We start from the raw sequence: 13,124 nt of genomic DNA on the forward strand, positions 1-13,124 counted from the left end.
AAGGAGCTTCTGTCATGATTTTCAATGGAAACAAGCAATGTAAAATATGAAAAATACTAGATGAGCCTCTGAATGAAGCCATGCCTACATCTATCCTATCTATTCCTATTTTCTGTAGTGCATGTGATGTTATTTTATGCGGCTGGCCATGCTCACTGCACTGCAATTAAACACTGTAATTCACTGCTTTACCTGCAGAGGTCATTGTTGCATTTCATGATTTGTCAATAAATGCAATAAACTTAGGGTTTTCAACCTTTACAGACAAATTCAGAACCAACAATAGAACATTAATAAAAGCACACACTAAAAAAAATACATTAACTACAATTATTACATCATAGATGTGTTAAGAAAAAAATTATTTATACATTTTCTTTGCAAAACCTTTTTCTTCACAAACCTTCATGGACGCCCAGTGGTCCACAGCCCTGGTTGAAAACCCTGAACCCATTTTTAAGATAATTATTTGGGATTTGTTCGACTACTAGTTGGCTGAACATATCACAATGGTAATATTACAGCAAGACATTCTGTACTGGAGCCAAGGTGCTTTTCCTTGCTCTAATACAGTCACCCAGAATGGCAATCCTAGTTGAGCTGAACTTTTTCTTGCTTGTGCTGTCCTAAACTGTTTACAGGCTCTGGATACTGGCCATACACTGATGATGAAGATGTGCGATACACAGGTGAACACACACAATCACACATACAGTATTCAAACACTTATTGATCTGAAGAAAGAAAGAAAATTACTCAAAACTTAAATGAACATTTTCTCATAATTTTTTCACTCTCAGGTTGTTCCAAATCCATATGACTTACTTTCTTCTGTGTAACACAAAAGGAGATATTATTCAGAATGACAGCCGCAGTCACCATTCACTTTGCATTGAAAATGATGCAATGAAAGTGAATTGCAACTGATGCAGTCATTCTGTCTAATATGATATTTTGTGTTCCACAGAAGAAAGGAAGTCATATGGATTTGGAACAACCTGAGTTAGTGAGTAAAAGATGACAGAATTTTCATTTTTGGTTGAACTATTTATTACTTTAATCCAATCTTTTCTTTATACAACCACATAACTTAACACATGAGCGCTGCTGTCAGAACACGTACACTCAGAACACACAGAGGACGCTATGCCTCTGGCTGCCTGCTTAGGCCTTCCTCTTCTTCTTTGGCTGTGTCTCTTTTATTCCCATCTTTATCCTGTTCACATTTCCTCCATGTGTGTCTGGATGATGGCAGTTGTCAAGGTAAGTACAAAAGACCATATATTTTTAGGCCAATTATGTGTTTTGACTTGAGTTGGTGTCTTTCAGTGTATTTAAACTTGTTTGCATATGTGTGTAATAATGTATGTCCCTTTTCTAGGTGTGCCATGGTGTGCCCCAGTGAAGGTCAAACACGGTTACGTCAGCTGCCAGTCACCACTTGGGGAACGTTATAAGAATGTCCTGGGAACTCGGTGTAAGATCCGTTGTAAGACCGGCTACGAGATGCACGGCAGCAGTGAGATCCTCTGTATGGCCAGCAAGCTGTGGTCAGGAAAATACGCCTGCAGAGGTCTGACTTTGCCATTCACACAACCCAGTTAGAACATATTACCTATGGATGCTAAAAAAGGAGGATTAGTCCATAATCAGTTCTAGATTTTATTGCAATGTAACATACAATTTCTACAAGTAGGAGATAAAGGTCAAGTGTGTAATCTCTGTGTCCGGCTGTTGGGTTGCTCAAACAAACAGAGCAGTGTTTTGATAGTGACGCAGAGTCCGTGTTTACACTTTTCAGGAAATCAGCCTACAAATGGTGTACTTATACTTGCCTCTCTATATTAATCTGAGATGGAAGATTAAGTAATTTAACTTGGGAAAAAAATACACACGTCACCCTTAAAATGTTAGTTTACCCAAAAATGAAAATTCTCTCATCATTTACTCACTTTCATGCCATCCCAGATGTGTATGACTTTCTTTCTTCTGCTGAACAAAAACGAAGATTTGAAGAATATCTCAGCTCTGTAGGTCCTTTCAAAGTGAATGGTGACCAGACCTTTGAAGCTCCAAAAATCACATAAAAGCAGCATAAAAGTAATCCAAATGACAGTGGTTTATTATGTCTTCTGAAGCGATCATTTTGAATGCAATCACTTTGGGTTAGAAACAGATCAATATTTCAATCATTTATTACTATAAATCTCCACTTGCACTTGAAAGTGAAAGTGGAGATTTATAGTAAAAAATAAAAAAAACATACACTGTTTCACACATATCACTTTGGAAAACAAAGATTTAACCACTGGATTCGTATGGGTTATTTTATATCTCCTTTATTTGATTTTTGGAGCTTGAAAGGTCTGGTCACCATTCACTTGCATTGTATGGACCTACAGAGCTCAGATATTCTTCTTAAAATCTTTGTGTTCTGCAGAAGAAAGAAAGTCATACACATCTGGGATGCATGAGGGTTAGTAAAATATGAGAGAATTTAAATTTTTGGGTGAACTATCCCTTTAAGACCTTTTTACATCGAGCATGAACATTTACCACAAATTTACTCCACAAAAAAAGATTAGAATGGTACCAAAGCATTTCAATGGACCTATTAACACATGAGTCAACATTTTTCAGATTACAGAGCAAGCGTTTTGTAAGGTGAGTGGTATCTTGCATTAATCTAGCTTTACTCTTGGTGTGAACAGACCTTTCATCTGTGGTTTGTTTTGCTTTTTTGTTCAGTTCTTCGTTATGAAAACGCCTGTATTGTTTGAAAACAAACTGTATATTTGAAAATATATATGAGAGTGATGGGAAATGAATTCTAGCTGCACAAATAAATGGAAATGCAATATAATTGTCATTTTCTGAACCAATGCATTTACTTGAATAATAACTTGAAATCTTCAGGGTACCTGTGCATAACACAACTCTACTCAATACTACCTAGTGACCTAGTGCCGGATTTAATTGCATTAAAGACCTTAACTGTCCATTTAAAATCCATTTAAACCAACTCATGAATTGATTATGTTTGCAGAAGTCCGTTGTCCTAAACTGGCCATGCCGTCTAATGGTGGTTTTAAGTGTTCAGATGGGTCCTACTTCAACTCACGCTGCCAATTCTTCTGCTCGCCGGGATACACACTCCATGGAGACCACAGCGCCACCTGCCAAAGCAGCAGAACGTGGAGCGGGGGCAACAGTGTGTGCTTGGGTGGGTGAAACAGTCATTCAGTACTCACTAATAACATGGATCCATAATATTTTTAGTGGTTTTGGTGAGCAATGTAAAGGTGTTTTTTTTTTTTTTATCTCAGATGTGGATCCTCCAGTGATTAAGTGTCCTAATATAAAGGAGAAGACAGCTGAACCCAGGAAACTCACTGCCAAAGTGACATGGGACACACCAGAGGGCAAAGACACAGCGGACGGCATTCTAACAGAGTCAGTGTATCATACAAACACCAGTTTATTATGCTACAGTATTAAAGTGTTCTCAAGGTTGTGCCTGGTTTGCAGATTGCCAACAGTATTCTTGAATCTCTACATCTCTTCAGCAAGAGACTCATTATGTAGATTACACACACACACACACACACACAAGCGAATGCAATTGCACATTTTAAAGACCTCATGAAATCAAAATAAGAGTCGTTTCGCTTTTTGTTCATGTGTGCTTTGAAGTTAGTTACAGTACATACTAGTGTAGCGTTGACAAAATCCACTTTTAGCTAGATAGATATACAGTTCATCAGATATTCGTGTTTCTCTTCTGGGAATATGGACCAAAATATTGATCACTCATCTAGCACTACACAGGTTTTTGTCCAATCAAATGCTAGAATGAGAATGTCCTTCCCCCTGCAACCAGCCGGCAAGTAGCAAATCATCAATCATGGCTGTGACTTAAAAGCCTATTGGCTATTTAAAAGCAAAAGGGATGAGTCCTTTGATATTTCCTGCTCAAACTTCCTGTTTCAAAATAAATATTTCAACACAGGACAGAAAGTCAAGCGATTTCATGTGGGCTTTAAATCACACCAAATCACTTTCAAAATTGTTAGTTTTGTAAGGAAGAGACTGATTGTTTCTTTGTGTTGTAGTGTTGAACTGAAAGGAAAACCATCTGGAACCCACTTCCAAGAAGGAAATCATAAATTATCTTATACGGTTTTAGACCGGGCTGGAAACAAAGCGACCTGCAGGTTCAATGTTCGAGTCAGAGGTGAGTCGTGTACCTTACCAGTGCTGACAAACCTCCTTTAAAACTACTCATAATTTAAAGTAGTTAACCTACAGCTACTTTTAAACAATTGTTTTAGCAACTAACAAGCCATGCATGGACCCAGATAAATCAATTAATGTTTTTTGGAACCGGTTTATTGAAATTTAACTGAAAATGAAAGAAATGATTGATTTAAATGAACTGGCCTTCCCAACGCTACATTGAAAAAGAGTGTGTTTGATTAATACCGCAGCTCACTTGGTTGAGTGCACAGTACATTGTGACATAAAAACAGTGATGTAGCCTTTTTGTCACTCTACACTGCACTGCTGCACATTGGAAAAAAATTGCTTGTTACTGGAAAGGCAACACTGTTTTGACAGCAACTACTACTGACAAATGAAGTTATGTTAGAAGAATAGCTTTTTTTTCAATTGCTTGCCAACACTGCAACTTGCATCACAATGCAAACACACACACTTCCCACCGATTAGAATGTTCTACAGAGCACAATTACAAGAAAAACTTTTTACCACCTAGATTTTAAACCATTATTAGTGCACTGTGGAAAGTCATAAGTGTATGTTATGTGCGTGTTACAGTGCGTCGATGTACTCCTCCTTCTGTTCCTGACAATGGCTGGATGAAATGTGACAGCGGGGGAGATAATTACGGGGCCACGTGTGAATTCCGCTGTCTGGGTGGCTACGAGCTGAGGGGCAGTGCTGCCAGAGTCTGCCAATTTAACATGGAGTGGTCTGGCCTGGAGACCTCCTGTGCTCGTATGGAAAGCAATTTTAACACCTGACTAACATCTATATCAGCTAAACAAGAGATAAATACTTTCATTGTTCCTTATATGTTTTTATATTTATGATTACATAGTATTTCAAGTTTTACATCTTATGCCGTAGGTAAAGGCATAGAAAGACTTACAAACAGAGTGATGCTACTTATTTAGGCTGAAATATAAGATTCAGAATTCTTATTAAAAGGAATAGTTCACCCAAAAATCATTTACTTATGTAAACGTGTATGATTTTTTTTTCTTTTCTTTTTTTTTTTTCCCAGTGGACAAAAACGAGATGTTAGGCAGAATGTTCATGCTGCTCTTTTCCAACAAGTGATTGGGGACAGACATTGTTGAGTTCCAAAAATGACAAAATCACACTAACAAAGTATCATAAATGTAGCCCATATGAATCATGTACTATATTCCAAGTTTTCTGAAGCCATTCAATTGCTTTGTGAGAGGACTGAATTGAATTTTAGTGAATTTAAGTCTTTTGCGAAAATCCTTCCCACTGACAAAACTCTTGAATCTCATTTGAGAGGGTGAGTAAATGATGACAGAATTTTCATTTTTGGGCAACCTATTCCTTTAATGTTACACTTACTGAGATTAAACCCCTCATTCCATACAAAATTAATCATAAAGGGATAGTTCACTCAAAATATGAAAATTCTCTCATCTTTTACTCACCCTCGTGCCATCCCAGATGTGTATGTCTTTCTTCTGCAGAACACAAAACAAGATTTAAAAAAAAATATCTGTAGGTCCACATAATGCAAGTGAATGGTGACCAAAATTTTGAAGCTCTAAAAAGCACCTAAAGTCAGCATAAAAGTAATCGATAAGTCTCCAGTGGTTTAATCCATGTCTTCTGAAGCAATCTAATCAATTTTGGGTGAGAACAGACCAAAATGTAGCTTCTTTTTCACGGTACATCTTGACATTGCAGTCTCCTTGGTGATCATGATTTCAAGCTCGATTACACTTTCTACAGCCATCTAGCGCTCTGCGCATGTGTCAAGCACTAGGAAGTGTAATCGAGCTTGTAATCATGATTGTGCCTAGAGACTGCAATGTCAAGATGTACAGTGAAAAAGGAGTTACATTTTGGTCTGTTCTCACACGGATCGCTTCAAAAGATGTGGATTAAACAACTGGAGTCTTATGGATTAATTTTATATTGCCTTTATGTGCTTTTTGGAGCTTCAAAATTTTGGTCACCATTCACTTGCATGATATGGACCTACAGGTATTTATTTTTTATCTTGGTTTTTGTTCTGCAGAAGAAAGACATACACATCTGGGATGGCATGAGGGTGAGTAAAAGATGCATTGAATGGACCTACAGAGCTGAGATATTCTTCTAAAAATCTTTGTGTTCTTCTGAAGAAGGAAAGTCATACACATCTTAGATGGCACTGTTATTCATGTCGGCACTAAGGATGTCCAGCTTCGTCAGTCGGAGATCACTAGAGATAATGTTAAAGAGGTGTGTGAACTTGCAAAAACGATGTCAGGCACTGTAATATGATCGGGCCCCCTCCCTGCTTGTCGTGGTGATGAGGTTTATAGTAGATTAGTGTCACTGAATGGCTGGATGTCTGAATGGTGTCCAGAGAATAGCATAGGATTTATATACACTTGGAAGAGTTTTTGGGGTAGACCTGACTTGCTAAACAGAGATGGACTCCATCCCTCCAGGGAAGGTGCCGCTCTCCTCTCTAGTAATTTGGCTCATGGACTTAATAGTGATAGTATTTGACTAACTGGGGCCCAGGTCAGGAAGCAGACAAACTGGCTAATGCGAACGTCTGCTAGCTACCTTGAGACGTCACACAGGTCACATAAACTACAACACAGAGACTGTATCACCTAGATGTCATATACAGTTGAAGTCACACATTTACATACACCTTAGCCAAATACATTTAAACAAACTTTTTCACAATTCCTGACATTTAATCCTGCCTTAGGTCAGTTAGGATCACTACTTTATTTTAAGAATGTGAAATGTCAGAATAATAGTAGAGAGAATTATTTATTTCAGCTTTTATTTCTTTCATCATATTTTCAGTGGGTCATAAGTTTACAAACACTTACTTAGTATTTGGTAGCATTGCCTTTAAATTGTCTAACTTAGGTCAAACATTTTGGGTAGCCTTCCACAAGCTTCTCACAATAGGTTGCTGGAATTTTGGCCCATTCCTCCAGACAGAACTGGTGTAACTGAGTCAGGCTTGTAGGCCAACTTGCTTGCACATGCTTTTTCAGTTCTGCCCACAAATCTGATTGAGGTCAGGGCTTTGTGATGGCCTCTCCAATACCTTGACTTTGTTGTCCTTAAGCCATTTTGCCACAACTCTGGAGGTATGCTTGTGGTCATTGTCCATTTGGAAGACCCATTTGCGATCAAGCTTTAACTTCCTGGCTGATGTCTTGATGTTGCTTCAATATTTCCACATAATTTTCCTTCCTCATGATGCCATCTATTTTGTGAAGTGCACCAGTCCCTCCTGCAACAAAGCACCCCCACAACATGATGCTGCCACCCTCATGCTTCACGGTTGGGATGGTGTTCTTCGGCTTGCAAGGCTAACTCTTTTTCCTCCAAACATAACGATGGTCAATATGGTCAAACAGTTCAATTTTGGTTTCATCAGACCAGAGAACATTTCTCCAAAAAGTAAGATCTTCATCCTCATGAGCACTTGCAAACTGTGGTATGGCTTTTTATGGCGGTTTTGGAGCAGTGGCTTCTTCCTTGCCGAGCAGCCTTTAAGGTTATATCGATATAGGACTTGTTTTATTGTTGATATAGATACTTGTCTACCTGTTTCCTCCAGCATCTTCACAAGGTCCTTTGCTGTTGTTTTGGGATTGATTTGCACTTTTCGCACCAAACTATGTTCATCTCTAGGAGACAGAATGCATCTCCTTCCTCAGCAGTATGAAGGCTGCGTGGTCCCATGGTGTTTATACTTGCATACTATTGTTTGTATAGATGAACATGGTACCTTCAGGCATTTGGAAATTGCTCCCAAGGATGAACCAGACTTGTGGAGGTCCACAATTTTTTTCTGAGGTTTTGGCTGATTTATTTTGATTTTCCCATGATGTCAAGCAAAGAGGCACTGTGTTTGAAGGTAGGCCTTAAAATACATCCACAGGTACACCTCCAACTGACTCCAATTAGCATATCAAAAGCTAATTGGCTAATTGCCTAAAGGCTTGACATCATTTTCTGGAATTTTCCAAGCTGCTCAAAGGCACAGTTAACTTAGTGTATGTAATGTAAACTTCTGACCCACTGGAATTGTGATATAGTCAATTAAATGTGAAACAATCTGTCTGTAAACAATTGTTGGAAAAATTACGTGTCATGCACAAAGTAGATGTCCTAAACGACTTGCTAAAACTATAGTTTGCTAATATGAAATCTGTGGAATGGTTAAATTTGTTTTAATGACTTCAACCTAAGTGTATATAAACTTCTGACTTCAACTGTAAAGACTGTGTCTGTTCCCCGAACTACCAAACACAAAACTCTCACTAAAGTATTTAGAAAAAATTTGATTAAGGTAAAACTTGAAAATAACAACAACAAAAAAAATTTAAGATAAACATCATATAAAGGTAGGGCTACTAAACATGAGATCTCTTTCAACCAAAGCACTAATTGTAAATGAAATTATTACATATCATAGTTTGGATGTGCTCTGTTTGACTGAAACCTGGCTTAAACTGGATGAATATATTAGTTTAAATGAATCTACTCCCCCATTTTATTGTTATAAACATGAGCCTCATCTGAAGGGTCGAGGAGGTGGTGTTGCTACAATTTACAGTGACATTTATGGTGTTACTCAGAGGACTGGATATAAGTTTAAGTCTTTTGAACTAATAATGCTTAATGTGACACCATCAGATACAAAAGTCATCTTTTGCCCTTGCTTCAGTATATAGATCACCCAGGCCGTATTCTAATTTCCTTGGTGAATTTGCAAATGTTCTATCGGGTCTTGTAGTTACTGTGGATAGAGGTTTAATTGTTGGTGACTTCAACATTCACATAGATAATGAAAATGACACAATGGGATTAGCATTTATCGATATTCTCAACTTTCTTGGAGTCAGACAAAAATGTGACAGGACCAACTCATTGCCATAATCATACGCTAGATTTAATTCTGTCATATGGAGTTGATGTTGATACTATAGAAATTCTGCCACAGAGCGATGACACCTCAGATCATTACCTCATCTCTTGTATGCTGCGATCAGCTAACATTACTCAATCTACACCATGATATTGTTCAGGTAGAACTATTCTTTCAACCACTAAAGATAGCTTCACTAATAATCTTCCAGATCTATCTCATACACTCAATAAGCCACAAAGTCTAGAAGAACTTGATGTAATAACAGAAAATTTAAAAACAGTCTTCTCTAGCACTCTTGATAGTGTTGGCCCCCTTCGATTAAAGCAAATTAAAGAAAAAATCCCCGCACCATGGTACAATGATCACACTCATGCTCTCAAGAGAGCAGCTTGGAAAATGGAGTGCAAGTGGAAGAATACAAAATTAGAGGTATTTCGTGGTGCATGGAAGGATAGTGTATGTAGCTACAGACAGGCACTAAAAGCTGCCAGGTCAGCATATTTGAGCAAACTTATAGAAAATAACCACAACTATCCTAGGTGTTTATTCATTACTGTGGCTAAATTGGTTAGGAATAAAGCCTCAACTGAACCAGATATTCCGTCGCAGCACAATAGTAATGGCTTCATGTCTTTCTTTACTGATAAAATTTAAATAATCAGAAACAAAATTGGAATTATGCAGTCATTTGTCACAGTACCTCAGAAAAAAAGTGTCTCATAATTTTCCTCATGAGCAGCTTCAATCCTTCGCTGTCATAGGTCATGAAGAGTTAACTTATCGAAAAATCAAAAGCCACAACATGTATGTTAGATCCAATACCAACTAAGCTCTTAAAAGAGGTATTCCCTGTAATCTCAGAATTTCTTAATTTTATTAACTCCTCGCTATCCTTAGGACATGTCCCAAGAAACTTTAAAATGGCAGTTATCAAACCGCTTATTAAGAAGCCTTAGCTTGTTCCTGGAGATTTGGCTAATTATAGACCGATTTAAAATCTCCCATTTATGTCAAAAATACTAGAAAAGGTAGTGTCCTCCCATCTATGTTCATTTCTACTGAAAAATAGTATATATTAACAATTTCAGTGTGGATTTAGGCCAGATCCAGCTCCGTTCCCGTTTGGTGTCATACTCCATTGCTACTTGTCTCTGAGTGATGATGACTAAATGCAGCCGGTGCCAGCCAGACATCACTTCAGTCTATTACGATGGACTTTAGAGGATGAACTGATGCCAACTCCAACCATAAGACATGGGATATTTCATATGCCACTGCCTGAACCTTAGACTTAGGATAGACCTCACCGAAATGACCGGCAGGTTGAAGTGCGATGCGCCTCACTCATCTCTGCCTGCATCACCTTGGTCTAATGATGGACTACGCTCCTGAAATGGAATACATAGACTATCAATGAATTGCCAACAAAAGCCTTCATCAGCCAACTAACAAAGGACAATGCATCTATGTAAACTTCTGCAGATAATGGACTTTAAAAACATTAGTTATTTATCTTACAGTTCATACAAAATCTTTGTTTAACACTGGCCCTTAACACTTACTTAGTTTACTAATTTTAAACCATGACTTGCACTGCACATAAATAATTAATATTGGCATTATATTCATGCTGTTAGCCAGAGGGGAACTGGCCCTCACAGTGAGCCTGGTTTATCCTAAGGTTATTTTTCTCCATTAACCAACATCTTATGTTCAATATCATATTTAATCAAACTACACAATGATGACTCTAAGACTTCATAGATATTACAGTTTCATTTTCTGTTAATGCATGAGTTTCTGTAAAACTGCTTTGAAACGATGTGTGTTGTGAAAAGCGCTATACAAATTAAAATGACTTGACAGGGGGTGAGTAAATGATGAGAGAATTTTCATTTTTGGGTGATCTATTACTTTAAACTTGAGCTTGATCTGACTGTTACTTTCCTGCCCTCTTGTAAATAACATCCTAATCATTTGCATTATTAACAGCTATGAATATTAATGTTGGTGTGCTGTCTGCTGCTGCACTATTGGATCAGTTCTATGAGAAACGCCGCCTTTTGGTAATCTCCGCCCCGTCTGCTGCCAATCACAATTACAGATTCCAGATGACTAATTTACAGGTATAAATTGTATCTCTGTCTGTCACTAAGGCTATATTCTCATTCCTGAGAATTGTATTGGACAAATGTTTGTATACTGTACATCCCTATTTTCTAAACATCAAATTTTAAATGCATATACAGTATCTGCTAAAAGTTTAGTTTGTCGACTTAGTGGAGTACACTAGCATATAGATGGTCTCAAAGCTAACAGACATGGTCTAAAAGCCACAAAACTTAAATTTTAACATTAAAGGGTGGTCTGGGTAGCTCAGCATGTAAAGACGCTGATTACCACTCCTGGAGTCACAAGTTCGAATCCAGGGCGTGCTGAGTGACTCCAGTCAGGCTTCCTAACCAACCAATTGGCCCGGTTGCTAGGGTGGGTAGAGTCACGTTGGGTTAAACTCCTTGTGGTCGCTGTAATGTGTGGTTCTCGCTCTCGGTGGGGCGTATGGTGAATTGTGCGTGGATGCCGCGGGGAATAGCATGAGCCTCCACACATGCTAGGCCTCCGCGGTTATGCGCTCAACAAGCCATTTGATAAAATGCGCAGGTTGAGGGTCTCAGACACGGAGGCAACTGAGATTTGTCCTCCGCCACCCAGATTGAGGCGAGTCACTACGCCACCACGAGGACTTAGAGCGCATTGGGAATTGGGCAATCCAAATTGGGGAGAAAAGGAGAGAAAATCCTCCACCCCCCCAAATAATTTTTTTTATACATTCAAAATACTTTAGCTAAACTGTCAAACCAATACTAGTGTGGATTAAAAGCGAACAAATGGCCAAAATGGTGACTCAATATATGATAAGTGCAGCTTGTACTATAAATGAGTGCTCATGTAGAAATTAAATGATCTTTGTGTGTGTGATTCAGTATGCACAGTGTGGTCTGGACTTAAGGCATGTGTCAGTGATTGAGCTGGTGGGGGTGTATCCAGCTCAGATTGGCCGCATCAGACATAGACTCATCTCTCCAGGACTAGCTCTGCAACTCAGGTACTTTATTAATTACCGCAATCCAGAAGCTTGATGATAGTGTTTGCAAGACATTTCTTTCTATTTTTTTTTTTTCTATTAGAGTATAACTAAATATGAACCGAGTTTGTGTTTTGTTTGCTTCTGGGTAGGTTGCTGCTGCAGCTGTCTCAGAACTCATTTAGCATGGTCCTGTTAGATAAACAGGGTGTGGACAAGCAACGCTACACTTTTCCCATCACAGCAGCAGAGATCTTCACCACCATTGACACCTTTCCTTTGCGCACTGAGGAGGCCATACTACAGAAAGAGGCTGGACATGGCTGCTAGACACCCACACACACAGTTCCCTATTCTTTTGTACTGGAAATAAGGCTAGCTAAACTACGTGAGAGTCTGGATAGAGCTGCTACATTTTATATTGAAAACACATATGCACACACATCTTTAAACACAAATGCATGAGTGAGTCTCTGTTGTTTGTCTTTTTTATGATGCTCTATTCTATTTTATTTGTCTCTATTTATGTCAAAGTGGAAAATCCACTTTTCTAAAGAAATACTACCAAAACAATATTAATGCAATAAAGGCCTTTTTGATGATTGATAATTGAGAGTATGGGACGCAGCTTTCTTAAAATGCCGGTCATGTTTATCTTAGATGTATCTTATGTTTATGTTTTATTTTATTTAAAAATGGGACAATGCATTACATTAATTAACATGAGCACTTATGTCAATCATGTAAATGTGCCATATTTAGACATACAGGCTAATTTTCATCTGTAGTCCCTGGCAGGTTGATGGCATAGAAAACATACAATGCACATAAGCACATCAGCTCATAAGCATA

General features: G+C 38.2%; 1 protein-coding gene across 3 annotated transcripts in view; it reads left to right on the top strand.

The window, feature by feature from the left end:
• The window catches only part of srpx (sushi-repeat containing protein X-linked), a 31,935-nt gene extending 19,054 nt beyond the window's left edge, over window positions 1-12,881 (top strand). The window contains exons 2-10 of one of the 3 annotated variants that reach the window (XM_051709628.1): window positions 642-689; window positions 1,382-1,573; window positions 3,047-3,223; window positions 3,327-3,453; window positions 4,113-4,234; window positions 4,837-5,016; window positions 11,180-11,313; window positions 12,172-12,293; window positions 12,425-12,881. In XM_051709628.1, coding sequence (XP_051565588.1) covers window positions 642-689; window positions 1,382-1,573; window positions 3,047-3,223; window positions 3,327-3,453; window positions 4,113-4,234; window positions 4,837-5,016; window positions 11,180-11,313; window positions 12,172-12,293; window positions 12,425-12,602 — 1,280 coding nt within the window. In that variant the 3' untranslated portion in view covers window positions 12,603-12,881. Of the gene's footprint in view, window positions 1-641; window positions 690-954; window positions 1,264-1,381; window positions 1,574-3,046; window positions 3,224-3,326; window positions 3,454-4,112; window positions 4,235-4,836; window positions 5,017-11,179; window positions 11,314-12,171; window positions 12,294-12,424 lie in introns of those variants that run through there. The other 2 variants (XM_051709627.1, XM_051709629.1) reach the window with 2 other exon arrangements.
• The last annotated feature ends 243 nt before the right edge of the window (window positions 12,882-13,124 follow it).

Source organism: Myxocyprinus asiaticus, chromosome 10, assembly GCF_019703515.2.
Source record: "Myxocyprinus asiaticus isolate MX2 ecotype Aquarium Trade chromosome 10, UBuf_Myxa_2, whole genome shotgun sequence".
NCBI classification, from domain to species: Eukaryota; Metazoa; Chordata; class Actinopteri; order Cypriniformes; family Catostomidae; genus Myxocyprinus; species Myxocyprinus asiaticus.